Below are 13,860 nucleotides of genomic sequence, written 5' to 3' on the forward strand. Positions count from 1 at the left end.
ATTTTAAATATGATGCTAAACTGCAATTTTCTCTCATCAAATTGTTAGAAAAAAAAAACAAACTAAAATGATATAAATAGTGGGGAGCCTGCCGTGATTACTGTAGAAATATAACAATTCTTACGCTGCGCGCGAAGTTCTGTGCTTTCAGTCAACCAGTTGGTGTTGAAGTGAACGCGGGAAAAACACTGAATGTGCTTCTGTGATTGTGTGGTGCATTTTTTATTCTTATGATACAACATTTGTTAACGGTATGACCCCCATATTGTTTTTAACAATTTAATTTTCGGTGCGATTTAATTTAAATTTTTTTTTTTAAACCATTTTCAGTCAGAAATTAATTTCTGAATTTTCTGAATTTGAACAAAACTTACTGAAAGTCGACATTTATGATAAAATATTTTTTTGAACGGTTTGGTGAAGGTTTGCCTTTTTAGTGGCGCCAAATTTCCCCGGAAGCCACTACCCTTATTTCTCTAACACGTGTTCGCGGCTGAAAGAGGCAAACTTCTTAAATTTACGACTTTTTAATAAGTATGAAAGTTAAAATTTCCGGTTCTTAGCTAAGTTGACGTCAAATCTCTTAATTATTTAATCAACCTTGTGAATGAAAGAGTTAATTCCGATACCGGTGTGATTTTTATCTCGTGCAAACCTTCTTAAAGTATACCGATTTTGACTTCCAGTAAAAAAAATAATTTTTAAGTCAGTTCTTCGAGTTTCTGGAATGTGGCATCATCGTGCCATCTACGTCTCGTCTATCCTTTAAATGTTAATCAGTTTGAAAAACCGATTTAGCATAACTGGTCTGTTAAAAAATAAATCCACACCTATATTCCCCCTCTTCGTGTACTGATAACACACCCTTTTCTGCAGGTGCTGCGATAAGAATGTCTCCTCCAAACGGTGCTCCTCCTGGAAGTACCCAAACCGAGTACCTCCAAGTCCCCACGTCGTCTCATGATACAAAACCCGAAGAGACCCACCCTCAGGATGAGATACAAGAAGATGACGCCGAGGTGGTTGTTCCACCCGATGGAGGGTGGGGTTGGGTAGTGGTTTTCGCATCTTTCATGTGCAATTTGGTTGTGGATGGTATAATTTTCTCTTTCGGAAGTTTCCTCGAACCAATCTCGGAAGAATTTCAAGTAACGAAGGCCTACGTCGCACTCGTTGGTTCTTTGATGTCAGGATTTTATCTTATCGCTGGGCCCTTTGCCAGTGCCGTGGCCAACAGATACGGGTTCAGATTGGTAGCAATCGGAGGCAGCATTTTGGGAGCGGCAGCTTTTGCATTAGCCAATTTCGCCACCAACGTCGAATATTTGTGTGTTGTTCTTGGAGTTATGGGAGGTGAGTTTTATGTTTATCATGACGAGGTTAATATAAACAATTGATAACGATTTTAAATAGACTGTTGATAAATGTCACATTTTCGAACGCAATTTATATAAAAAACTGTCGGTGCGGATACAATTTGTGACCTTGCGCGTGTTTCTTACATAATCGAATTCTTACTTTTTCTCAAATACAGAAATATTCTTGTTAAAGGTATTGGATTTGGATTTATTTACGTTCCTTCCATCATCACTGTGGGATTTTACTTCGAAAAATGGCGCGCTTTGGCCACCGGAATCGGAGTATGTGGTTCCGGAATTGGAACCTTTTTGTTTGCACCGATGACAACAGCCCTTATCAAAAATTTAGGCTGGAGAACCACACTCTTGATTCAGGGAGCAATAGTCTTATCTTCTCTTCTGTTTGGAGTTCTGTACAGGTAATTTCATCATCCATCTCGTTTATGTAATAAAGCATGTGTTTTTTATTACGGCTATTCTGATGATAAAACTATCAGCTTAAAATATCGAAACTGCAAGGTCAGTTTCAAATCCAATGATATTTTGTTAATGTAATTAAAGTTTTTTATCGGACGTCGGAAATATCATTCAATGCCAAAACAGTTAATAAATGGATTTTGCATAAAACAAGAATTAATTTTAGGAAATGCAAGTTTTTTGGTTCTACGTTAATCGTCCTGAAAGTCAAGCAATTAATTTATTAATCAGTTACTAGTGCAAATTTTTTGTGTTAATGAATCATGACTTTAATGTGTTATGAACTTGAAATGAAAAAGTGTAAGAGGGGTTTAAGTTTTTATAATTTTACTTTCAGGCGCCGCCGCGCAGGATAATTAATATTCAAATTTTATACAATAGCCAATATCATTTACACGATACAGAGCGTAGGAATAGAAGGTATAGAAAAATGCTTTAAAAACAAAACTTTTATAAGATTTTTTCGCTAAAAGCTACATTATATGGTTCATAATTATGAGTTATAATTCTTATTTTGTGCTATCTTTTTGTACTACATTAAAATTTTGTCTACCAGGCCGCTCAAGCCGACAAAGCTCCAAGACATCAAAGACAAATCAGAGGAAGGCACCGAACTAAAAATGGACCCCTCCAAGCTACCTCCCGTCACTAAACTGAAGATGGAAATGGCCCTTCAAAATATGCAGAATGAATCTTTTAACGCTAGTCAAGGTTCTTTGAATCGTGTTCTTGGTGTTAACAACAACGCTAATTACCCTCGAGCGTCTGATGTTTACCACACTATTAGTATTCCTCAACAAAGAGTATTATTTGACGCGTCATGCTATGAGAAGAGATTGAGTGTCCCGTTTTTCTCCGAGGACAATTTGAAAGATGCGGACGGGAAGGAATGTTTGTTACAGAACCGCAATCCTGATATAGTTCCTAAGACTGAGAAACAAGAATTAGTTGTTGAAGAAGTCAATCGACCGATGTACAGAGATGATATTTTCTTTGGTGCTAGTTTAACGCGATTGCCTCAGTATACATCGCGGACCTCAATAGCTTATAACTTATCTGTGACGAGATTACCTACGAAGAACGACATTGAAGAGGAGAAGAAGAGTTGCATGATTTGTCCAGAAGCTGTGAAACGGACTTTAGCAACGATGTTGGATTATAGTTTATTGAAGAGCCCTACGTTCCTTCTCCTCGCAGTCGGTGGATTCTTTACCATGATGGGTTTCTACGTCCCATTCATGTACTTAGTTAATCGCGCTAAAGAAGCAGACATGGAGGAGGAATACTGGGGATTTCTCATATCGGCAATTGGAATTGCCAACACCATTGGAAGGGTTTTATGCGGGGTTCTTAGTTCCTTTCCTGGAGTGAATGCTCTGTTTGTTACCAATGCCGCTCTTACAATTGGAGGAATTGCTACGATTTTTAGTGGATTTTCGTTAACTCCGGAGTATCAGTTTATCTACACCGCAGTGTTTGGGTTATCTATCTGTAAGTATAAAGTACGAAAACTATGAACTTGACTAAATTTGGAACATTACAGCCACTTTTGCTTCTTTGAGATCAATCGTAGTCGTGGATCTTCTCGGTTTAGAGAAATTAACAAACGCGTTTGGACTTCTTCTCCTCTTCCAAGGTGTGGCCGCTATTTTTGGGGCTCCTCTGGCAGGAGCTTTTAACGAAGCCGTCGGAAACTACAACGCTTCTTTTTACTTTTCTGGCGGGCTTATTTTAGCGTCCGCGATTATGTGCTATCCACTGAATTATATTAACAGGATTGAAACAGAAAGGAGAAACAAAGATAAATCTGAACAAGTATGATTATTTTTCACTGTTTAGCATATTTACATTATTCATAATTTTCCACGTTCCTATTTAAATTGGTACTACGTAATCATAGTACATTGTTAGTTTTTGCCATTCGAAGATGTAATACTCAAATTTTGATACGCTTTACAGATGTTTGTGTCCTCTTTTTTGTATATATCACAGGGTTTTAACAATTTCAAGACTGATGTAGATTTAAGGGATGTAAATATTAAAGAAATAGTTGTAATATTTAATTATGGAAAATTCTGGAATTTGTTTAATTGGTTTAGAACTTACTGCTGAACTATAATTTATAACGTTTGTTGGACATTCCAATGTTGTATTGTTAAGGTAGATATTTCTTTTAACTTATTATCTTTATAGCTGTAGACCAAATTTGTAGTTGATAAGAAAACACATTTTTATGATGATACTGTTGAAATGAAAATAAAATTTTAATATTATAAATCAATTCTTCTTAACGATTCCTAGTAATGAGCGTGTGGTTTATTACTGGGTAATTAAAATTCATACCTTTACAAATAGAGTTGAAGTTACAGCAACACCAGATGCTAGAGGACAAAAAAATGTACTTGTTAAACAACCAGATATAAAAATCAATATAAATTGAAGAACTTTTTCTGTTTATATGTATATGTAGAATTCATGGTATGCAACTAATAATACACTACTCAGAGAGATACAAAATAATAATAAAAAAATCAAATGTTTTTCCAATGAGTATAAAGAAGAAGAGACGACCTAGATCTTGATAAAAAATAAATGAAAACAAATAAAATTGAAAGCCCTTTTTGACAACTGAGAGAATGTTTTTATACAAGGACCATAATCGATAAATACGTTCTGGTTTTCAATAGACAAATGGACATCTGTTCGTATAACATGGTCATAAATCTCACAAAAGAATAAAAGTTTGGGTATTATTATAGGTATCCACCTACTGTCCTTTTTATAACAATGAACATTGACTAAACAGACAAAACTTCAACCGTAAAGTTTAATAAAAAAATCTGTAAGCAAATTATTTGGATTTGCTTTGTTTTTTACTTTAACTTTTTTTAATTCCTACTAATATAATGATAAGTTTATAGTATAATAAATCTTATTATTAAATACTGTAATCAAAACAATCACTTAAATGATTGCGTAATTTTACCGATTTATTAGAGTCTGATGAAAGTGTTTGTGAACGAAAGAAACAACAGTTGCAGAATCCAATTTATTGTCATACATACATATAAGTAATACAACGAGTGAGGTCGAAATTGTCGGAAATTTTTCCGACAGACGAGTAGTTTTTTCGACGATCAATTGCACAAGTGAGCGAAGCGAACGAGTGCCAATTGTCCGGAGAAACAAACTACGAGTATTGGAGGAAAAATTTCCCGCAATTTCGAGCTCCCGAGTTATATTCGTCATGAGAATTTAACGAACTGACAAGCAACTGACAGATCGCGTGGTATTTTCGCGTGGAATTGTCACTGAAAATTTCGCTAGTGAAAATTTCCAAAAAAAGTTTGCTGTGATTGGTTTATTTGAAAAAATAAATGTCTCTTATTGGTCCAATCTATAGTGAGTTGAATTCTCATAAGTAATATAACGAGTGGGATCGAAATTGTCGGAAATTTTTCCGACAGACGAGTAGTTTTTTCGACGATCAATTGCACGAGTGAGCGAAGCGAACGAGTGCCAATTGTCTGGAGAAACAAACTACGAGTACTGGAGGAAAAATTTCCCACAATTTCGAGCTCCCGAGTTATATTCGTCATGAGAATTCAACGAACTGACAAGCAACTGACAGCTCGCGTGGTATTTTCGCGTGGAATTGTCAGCTCGTAGTGGTATTTTCGCGTGGAATTGTCACTGAAAATTTCACTCGTGAAATTTCCAGAAAAAGTTTGTTGTGATTGGTTGATTTGAAAAAATTAAAGTCTCTGATAGGTCGAATTTATGGTGAGTTGAATTCTCAGGAAAATAAGTAGATTTGTAAACAATATATTTTTTTTTAAATCGTAGAAAATTGGAAAAAAAAATGTATGATTTAATAATAAATAGCTATCTATTATACAGGGTCCGGCAACACTTGTGTCCACCCCCAAAAACCGTCTTTAATTTTAAAGTTACAATTTTGAAAATTTGCATACGCTCATAGTTGACAAAGCTCTAGAAGCTGACGCAAAAATTTGTTTTTAATCACGGTTTGGTTGGCGTCGCGACGCCTAAGAAGTATAATTTTTAGCGATTTTTGAGTTTTTGCGGAAAAATTCGCGAATTCATTTTTTTTTCAACATAACTATGATATAAATATCTGAGTTTTTATTTTAAATCTAATGCAAATTGTGTTTAAAATTTGCGAAAAAAACGATGTTTTATCAAGTTAGTTTTCAAAATTATGACAGCGCAGCGGCAAACCACGTTTACACCAAAATTTCACAAGTCACTTCATTCACTCTTATAAAGGTTAATTTTGATTAACACGGGCATGTTGCACTTTATGGACACCAAAAATCGTTAATTAACGTCGACAAAGCGACAATTTCACCAAGTAAGACTTTTGTTACAATCTAAAGCGAGCCAAAGAATTGATGTCATTTGTGACACAAGATGTTGACAGATGGGTGTAAACGTAGTTTCCAATTTTGACGTAATGAAATTGGAAACTAACTTGATAAAACCGCATTTTTTTCTCAAATTTTGAAGACAATTTGCATTGAATCTAAATTAACAGCTGAGATATTTTTAACACATTTATATTAAAAAAAAAAAATTAGGGGTTGATATTAAAAACCTTCACAATTAACTAAAAATTACATTTTTAAGGCGTCGCGACGACAAAACTATCAGTGATAAAAACAAATTTTTGCGTCAGCTTCTAGAGCTTTGTCAACTGTGAGCGTATGCAAATTTTCAAAATTTTATCTTTAAAATTAGAGACGTTTTTGGGGGTGGACACAAGTGTTGCCGGACCCTGTATACTCAAAAACATTATTGCACTCGACTTTGCCTCGTCCGCTAAACTATTGTTTCGCGGATAAAATTAGTCTTTATTCATAAAGCATCTTTACAGTTAAAGCCACCTCTCGGAGAAAAATCACCTTCAAAGATTCCCACTTTACTGTAAATCAATTAAAAGCCGCCTCGCAAAATGTGACAATTTTTTCGAATTAACGTAACCTACCGTGTCAAATTTCTGACAGTTTGATTTATTAAAAAATGCTACCCAAAGAAAGTTTGATCACTCAGTATTCAAACACCGCTTCAAGTTTCAAGTCCAGTGCCCGGCCAAGTGAAGAGTACACATACACATACATAGCAATACCACCAGATGGAGGATGGGGTTGGGTTATAGTTTTTGCCGCATTTTGTTGTAATTTCGTAGGTGATGGAACCATGTACACTTTAGGACTTTTTTTAAATGATATCAGTGAGACTTTTCACACAACTCCAGCGCATGTGGGTTTAGTGAGTTCTTTAATGACAGGTTTCTATTACTTTTTGGGTAATCGCGTCGAGAAGGTTTTCAGAGGCTAATTTGTTCTGTTTAAGGTCCTGCTACGTGTGCTCTTGTAAATCATATGGGGTTTCGATTACCGAGCGTTTTTGGAGGTTTGCTAGCAGCCATGGCTTTCGGATTGAGCACATTTTTCACTTCTTTGACCGCGTTTTTGGTGGTATTAGGCGTGTTTGGAGGCTTTGGAATTAGTCTGTTGTATGTTCCTTCGGTCATAGTGACAGGATTTTATTTCGAGAGATGGAGAGCTTTAGCTACTTCTATAGCAATGACTGGGGCAGCAGCAGGAATGATGATAATACCAATCCTCATGCACGCTCTGTCAAATTATAGTTGGCAAAATCGGTTTTATGTGATAAGTGCGTTGTGCTTATCTGGAAGTGTGTTAAGTTTGCTGTATCGGCCAGTGGAGCCTGTTCAAGTTTTAATGAACAAAGATCATGCGGTTGTTCAGATTGTTCCTTCAGATCACTCTTCAGATGATAAAGAGAAACCAAAATTTTTTGACAAAATATACGATCGTTTTCATAATGTGAAATATCCGACGCACGCCGAACTGTATAAGGAATCAACAGTACTGTTGTTTTCACCGGGGCCTAGTGTATCTTCAGTTATCGTTAACAGTGTCGAAACAAGTACATCATTTGTTGCTCCTACAGTATCTAGAAACTTAGACAACCGTTCCGAAAAATTCGATAAACTTAGTGTGATATATGAAAATGATATTCGCAAAAAAAAATGTTGTCGTTGCCAGTGTTTTACGTGCTGTCCACGACGATTTATCAACAGACCAATGTATAGGGATGATATTTTTTACGGCGGTTCGCTGGCTACTTTGACAGACCGTGGACTCCGACGATTATCGATGGTGAGTGAATTAACATTATAAATATGATCCATCTGAAACTATTTGTAGAAACAAGATCTTCATTATACAATGTCAGTTACAAGAGGCCACTTAAAAGACCCTCATGAGGAACGCATACACTTCAATTGTTGCCCTGAGTCTGTCCTAAGAACGTTAGTTACAATGTTGCACTTCCAATTATTGAAATCTGTCCCTTTCTTAATCTTTTCCGTGAGTGGATTTTTCACAGTGCTAGGGATGTTTATACCCTTTGTATATCTCATTGAGAGATCTACAGAATTCGGCATTAAAAAAGACACGTCTCATTATTTTTACACGACTGTGGGAATTTCAAATGCCATTGGTCGAGTACTCAGTGGAGTAATATCTTCAATTCCTCATGCTAACACAGCTCTAGTCGTTACAGTGAGTCTATCAATCTGTGGTTTGTCTACTATTCTTTCGTGTTTTTTGAAAGACATTTATAGCCAGTTCGCTTATTACACCATCTTTGGTTTAACCCTTTGTAATGACTAAAAGTGTTCTAAATTATAAATAATTTGTTTTTTTTAGCAAGTTTTGCCACACTCAGATCTCCAATTGTGGTAGATATATTGGGACTGGAAAATTTGACAAATGCTTTTGGATTGATGTTGTTATTCAATGGTCTAGCAGCCTATTTAGGCGTTCCTATTGCTGGGAAAATCATAACTTTGACAAATTCTTACAACAATGGATTTTTATTCTCGGGAAGTGTACTTCTTTTCAGCGGATTTCTTGCAGTATTTATTATTAGAAAAAAACGACAACCATTATGAGCGCGTTCGTGTAAACTTGTATTAAAATGTAAAAGATTTCAGTCTCTGGTATATTATTGAAGTTCCATATTTTGTTAGGCCCTAAGAACTAAAAAAAACTTCAAAAGAAACGCGAATAAAATAGTATACACACCTCGGTGAAAGTCCCATTTCAGGAACTTCACAGCGGTACTTATCATCCTTTTCATGACTCAATTCTACTTAATTTTCAATGCTACAACCAGTTCTATTCTAAACTATACCTACAACGCTAAAGAAGTTTGTTTAAAGTGAAAGTGTTCTAGTTCCCACGCTTTTTTGCTCCGAAGGTCGTTTACTGGAAGGAAAACAAGCTTATGGTGCTTACAGGTGTAGGACTGGAATGCAACCTTCAACAGGTTTACAATTTCCGGTGTACTCAAGGGGTAGATGAGTCATGAATGAATTTTGTCTTTTACGCAACAGGAACTCGCTTTAAAATACGACAAGATAAAATGGAAATTTTTGTTGAAGAAGTTGCAGGAGTTTGATTTTACAAGTGGTATATAATTTTTTTGGATTTTTTAGATAAAAGGCGAGAGCTTGGAAGCTTTAACACCAAAGAGGATGCAATACTTTTATTTTAACATAAAATTTCTTTAAAACAAGTGCATTTTCATTTAAGGAGTGTTTTTTATTGTCAAGTTACGACAGTTTTATAGACTTTTATATTCTGAAGATTCCCGAGAGTGTAATTAATTCAGTTCCTGAACAACTCCTTTGGCAAAGCAATTTTTTTGGCAAAGAACTGTATAATGTGAGCATCACCTTAAAGTCAAAAACCAAAAGTGAAATCTTAAATTTTAAACTACCACCCCCAAGCATCATCGTCAGCGCCAATCGCCATTTCTTGCAAACAATTCTCGGCGCGCGGCGTCTATTGATCGCTCGCCTACAGCTGCTACCGCAAGTGAACATCGATTCAATCGGACGGAACACGCAGTGTTCCTGTGTTCCGATTTAAGTGTCAGTGCCCAAAAATGGAAAATAGTGATTATCAGTATTCCGGAGTTGGGGTACCCCAGCCCCAACCCGGAGTACGACCGATGGTGGATCCGGAAGCTACTGGAGAAGTCGACCCCTCCATGTAAGATTCATTTCCTTGTGCGACATTTTTATCACGAATCTTTGTTAGGTATCCGCAACCTAAAGAAGCAACGCACAAAATTCGTGGAAAGTCCGATATTCTTGAGATGCTTTTTGGACCAGTGGACCAGGAGTTATTGATAGTGAAAAGTTTTTACTTTTTCTTTTATTCCGCTTTTGGGTCACTTTTTCCTTTGATGGGGGTGTATTTTAAGCAGATGGGGATGAATGCTGGGCAATGCGGATTTCTGATTGGGATTAGGCCGTTTGTGGAGTTTTTATCGGCGCCGTTTTGGGGAAGCTTGGCGGATCGGTGGCAGAAAGGGAAATTGTTACTTTTGGTTTCGTTGGCGGCTTGGATTATTTTTACGGTACCGTTGGGTTCAATCCAGCCGTCTCCTACGTCTTGTATGGAAATGAAGAACAATTCACCGACTTTAACAGCGCCCAAAGTCAACATGAGAATGATAAATAAGAGATCAATCATGATGGACAAATCTGTAGACTTTCTTCCGACCGATGAATCTTCGGAATACATGAGGTAAGTGACCAAGTTATTTTGTACGATTTTTAATTTCGCGCCCAGATATGTTAGATCTGAACGCTCTACTCGTCCGATGTATGCCGGCCAATCCCCTATCAACGTTGAATTTGCCTCCAACTACAAACCCCAAGATCACGACAGCTGGGTCCAACCCATAATTTCTTCCATCGTCTACCGCACTCAAGACATCCAAAAAGCTTTCTTCCTCCTAATTCTGCTTGTCATCATCGGTGAATTCTTCAGCGCACCTGCTATAACTTTAGCTGATTCAGCTGTAATTACTTTGCTCGGCGAAGATGCAGACCGATATGGACATCAACGAATGTTTGGCTCTCTTGGATGGGGATTAGCAATGTTCTTCGTGGGTATAGCTTTAGATCACTCTACAGCTTTTCCCAATCATCCTTGCGAACCAGATAAGAAAGAAAAGAACTACACTATATGTTTTGCAACATTTTCTGTCTTGATGGGGGCGGCTTTAATAACAGCAACGCAAATAACATTTAAATATGATGATCCTCCACCGCAACCAGTAAACGATGAAGAAAAACAACCGCCTCCACTGACACGTGAGGATCAAATGCAAGCGCAACTTGCAGAACAGTTACAACTGCCCTCTCTGGCTGATACTAGAGCTGCACCTGCTGCATCACAACAACCTGCAGAAGAAAAGGTAAGCAAGTTTTGCAGTAGAAGTAGAGTAGAAGAGTGTAATATTTCTCATTGTAGACCAAAGTTTTTGCTCAAACCACCCGTGAAATGCCGGAATGGGTCACGGTTTTACAACAATTTAAGAATCTCAAATGTGCTTCTTTTCTATTCGTGGCTTGGTTTATGGGCTTTGGAATAGGATTGATCTTTACTTTCCTTTTCTGGCACTTGCAAGACTATGGGGGATCACCCACGCTTTTTGGAGTGGCTTCTGTTATTAACCACATATCGGAAATATTTGCCTACTTTTTCAGTTTTCGTCTTATTAGACAAATGGGTCATGTGAAGGTTTTGTGCTTGGGCCTCATTGGTAATACTCTTCGCTTTTTGTACATATCATGGTTGTCCAACCCATGGTGGGTACTACCGTTCGAATTCATGCAGGTAAGAACGAAAAATATTGTAAATATTCACTTATTTCTGAATCTGATAAAATCTAACACAAGAAACTTTATTAAGTATTAATTCTCTTATCGTGATTTGCCATTGTATAAGTAGAAGATTTTTTTCAGTTTTATAAATATGTGAAAAAAATTACTTCCCTATATAATATAAAATAATCACCTTTGGGCTTGGATCGCGTCAAAAAGAAGATGAAAAAGGTTTCAGTAATAAAAACAACTACCCTAAACTTATCGCTATTTAAATGTCAATCGATCAAGATAACCATAAACAATAAATTTGGATTAAACGGTGGCAAATCCGTCACTTTTAATGTGCGATAAAAATTTAACGACGTCCCCAACGCGTCGGTATAAGAAACAATTTATTAGTGAAATGAAAGGCGAATTTTAATAATATTTAAAATCCTGGTTTCTGAGCCACTTCTTTGCTTCATTTTAGGGAATAACGCACGCGGCTGTCTGGGCGGCTTGCTGCTCTTACTTGGCCCACAACTCTCCGCCTCATCTGCGCTCTTCATCTCAAGGCGTCCTCCAAGGCATCCACCATGGTCTAGGTCGCGGCTGCGGTGCAGTATTCGGTGGTCTCTTTGTAAATTATTTCGGATCTACAGCTACTTTCCGCGGTTACGGTCTAATTTGTCTTTTGGTTCTGGGAGCTTTCATCTTCATCAACTTCTACAGGGTAGATCAAGGTTTTGTGGCTGATTTACCACCAACTGAAGATCCGCATCAAGTCGCCGAAGAAACCTCTCATTTAGCCCCACATGGAGTGCCCAGTAATCCCATACCGCGAGCTTTGTCCAGTACAAAACTTCATGAGTTGGCACAAGATGGGTATGGTGCTACGTACCAGATGGGTCAAGGTGGTACTTTGGATATACCAGGAGGCGGGGCGAACCCTTTTACGCAAAGTGGTGGTAATGACCAGAAATATTCTGGTTTCCAGGTAAGAAGTAAGTAGTCATTATATTTTTTGAAATGTGAGGAAAATTGGGTAATGTCTTTAGATGAATACTAATTCGGTCCAATACAACTGCGGATTCTCTTCCGAGTTTACCACTCTGCAGACGCAACAGCCGCTCACAACCGCCAGCTGCAGCTATGATTGGTAAAATGAGACACCAGTAATTTTGTCAAGATTTTTTGGGTCGGAAAATTCACTGCTAAACTGTAATTAAAATTGTCCTTTTTGATGTGAAAGCAACTATCATACAAAAATCGAAAATAATTATTACACCATCTGATCTCATATCATTTTAAGTAGATATTTTTACGAAATAGATAGTTTATTTTGGACACGGTAGATATTTTGGGATTTCTAATTTTATAACTCTTGGACACGAGGTTTATCATGCCACACATAAAGTGTCTACAAAGTTAAAGTGATTATTAATATAAATGTTGCAAATACGGAGTAAAATAAATAGGGTAGTTATATTATATTTAAATCTGTGCAATGTAAACTCGTTTAAGTTTAAACTATTGTATAAAAGTTAATCGGGCGACAGCCCCACATTGTGGAGTGTACAAAATACTTGTTGATAATAATTTGTTGAAACTAATAAATAGATTATTTGTTTTGTTTTGTTTTCTACTTATATTAGAAGCAAATATTTTGTTAGTGTAGATATTGTACGATAATATTCCATGTTTTATAAACTAGTTTCATTCAAGCAACTCTGACTGACTCTAAAAACGATCACCAACAATCATCCTAGCTTAAACTTGAAACTAGTTTTTGCAGTCTTAAAAATATCTTGTCTACGTAACATATCTTTTAGTTGCCATTAATGCCATTTTATCTAAATAGATATACTAAATTGTTAAATGTGAGTATAAATGTATAAATACGAAAAGACAAAGCTTTTTATCGTTTATGTATAAATACAAGGGGGAACGGATCAAGTAGTTTTAGTTCAAGTTAATGTTCCGTCTTGTGTTTAACACTTATCAAACACTAAGTGACATCCTTAGTCTATACATATCCAGAAAAAGTATTAACGAAAAATTGTTGAAAACAATCGCAATTTATTATTTATGTAAAGTAGCACCTTGTATTTATCTGTATATGTGAAATATAATATAGTCGCACTAATACATACATATGTTACTTAATTTTAAGCTGAATTATTTTATATTCCTAAAGTCTTACAATTGGACGCCGTGTCTGTTGAAATGAAAAATAAAAGACCTTTGACAACTGAAATTTTATTACAAATGAAAAGATTTATCAATCTGTTTTATGAAGTATTATGT

The 13,860-nt window shown here is 36.4% G+C and overlaps 3 protein-coding genes across 3 annotated transcripts; all 3 read left to right on the forward strand.

The window, feature by feature from the left end:
• The first annotated feature begins 92 nt into the window (after positions 1-92).
• Positions 93-4,112, forward strand: LOC148172710 (monocarboxylate transporter 12-like). Its single transcript, XM_088039372.1, has 5 exons — positions 93-251; positions 877-1,353; positions 1,552-1,777; positions 2,392-3,326; positions 3,379-4,112. Exons 2-5 carry the CDS (start codon positions 891-893, stop codon positions 3,654-3,656), a joined length of 1,902 nt encoding a protein of 633 aa, XP_087895498.1. The 5' UTR covers positions 93-251; positions 877-890; the 3' UTR covers positions 3,657-4,112.
• Positions 4,113-6,878: 2,766 nt separating this feature from the next.
• Positions 6,879-8,901, forward strand: LOC148172711 (putative monocarboxylate transporter 5). The gene is made up of 6 exons (XM_088039791.1): positions 6,879-7,002; positions 7,045-7,164; positions 7,212-8,044; positions 8,093-8,549; positions 8,597-8,805; positions 8,884-8,901. The coding sequence occupies exons 1-6, from the start codon at positions 6,879-6,881 to the stop codon at positions 8,899-8,901; spliced, it is 1,761 nt and encodes a 586-aa protein (XP_087895917.1).
• Positions 8,902-9,750: 849 nt separating this feature from the next.
• jef (major facilitator superfamily domain-containing protein 6 jef) lies at positions 9,751-13,804 on the forward strand. The gene is made up of 6 exons (XM_088039343.1): positions 9,751-9,946; positions 9,995-10,486; positions 10,532-11,162; positions 11,219-11,584; positions 12,044-12,550; positions 12,612-13,804. Exons 1-6 carry the CDS (start codon positions 9,840-9,842, stop codon positions 12,714-12,716), a joined length of 2,208 nt encoding a protein of 735 aa, XP_087895469.1. The 5' UTR covers positions 9,751-9,839; the 3' UTR covers positions 12,717-13,804.
• The last annotated feature ends 56 nt before the right edge of the window (positions 13,805-13,860 follow it).

The sequence above is a fragment of the Gnatocerus cornutus genome, chromosome 6 (genome assembly GCF_029298725.1).
Source record: "Gnatocerus cornutus isolate USDA-ARS CGAHR chromosome 6, icGnaCorn1.1, whole genome shotgun sequence".
Lineage (NCBI taxonomy): Eukaryota > Metazoa > Arthropoda > Insecta > Coleoptera > Tenebrionidae > Gnatocerus > Gnatocerus cornutus.

Bases quoted from the DNA above. Each gene is read 5' to 3' on its own strand.
- LOC148172711 (XM_088039791.1), top strand. From the start codon at position 6,879: ATGCTACCCAAAGAAAGTTTGATCACTCAGTATTCAAACACCGCTTCA. The intron at 7,003-7,044 runs GTTGGGTTATAG...GTAATTTCGTAG, and splicing joins ACCACCAGATGGAGGATGGG to GTGATGGAACCATGTACACT. The intron at 7,165-7,211 runs GTAATCGCGTCG...GTTCTGTTTAAG, and splicing joins AGGTTTCTATTACTTTTTGG to GTCCTGCTACGTGTGCTCTT.
- LOC148172710 (XM_088039372.1), top strand. From the start codon at position 891: ATGTCTCCTCCAAACGGTGCTCCTCCTGGAAGTACCCAAACCGAGTAC. The intron at 1,354-1,551 runs GTGAGTTTTATG...TTCTTGTTAAAG, and splicing joins TGTTCTTGGAGTTATGGGAG to GTATTGGATTTGGATTTATT. The intron at 3,327-3,378 runs GTAAGTATAAAG...GGAACATTACAG, and splicing joins AGTGTTTGGGTTATCTATCT to CCACTTTTGCTTCTTTGAGA.
- jef (XM_088039343.1), top strand. From the start codon at position 9,840: ATGGAAAATAGTGATTATCAGTATTCCGGAGTTGGGGTACCCCAGCCC. The intron at 11,163-11,218 runs GTAAGCAAGTTT...TTCTCATTGTAG, and splicing joins AACAACCTGCAGAAGAAAAG to ACCAAAGTTTTTGCTCAAAC. The intron at 12,551-12,611 runs GTAAGAAGTAAG...TAATGTCTTTAG, and splicing joins AGAAATATTCTGGTTTCCAG to ATGAATACTAATTCGGTCCA.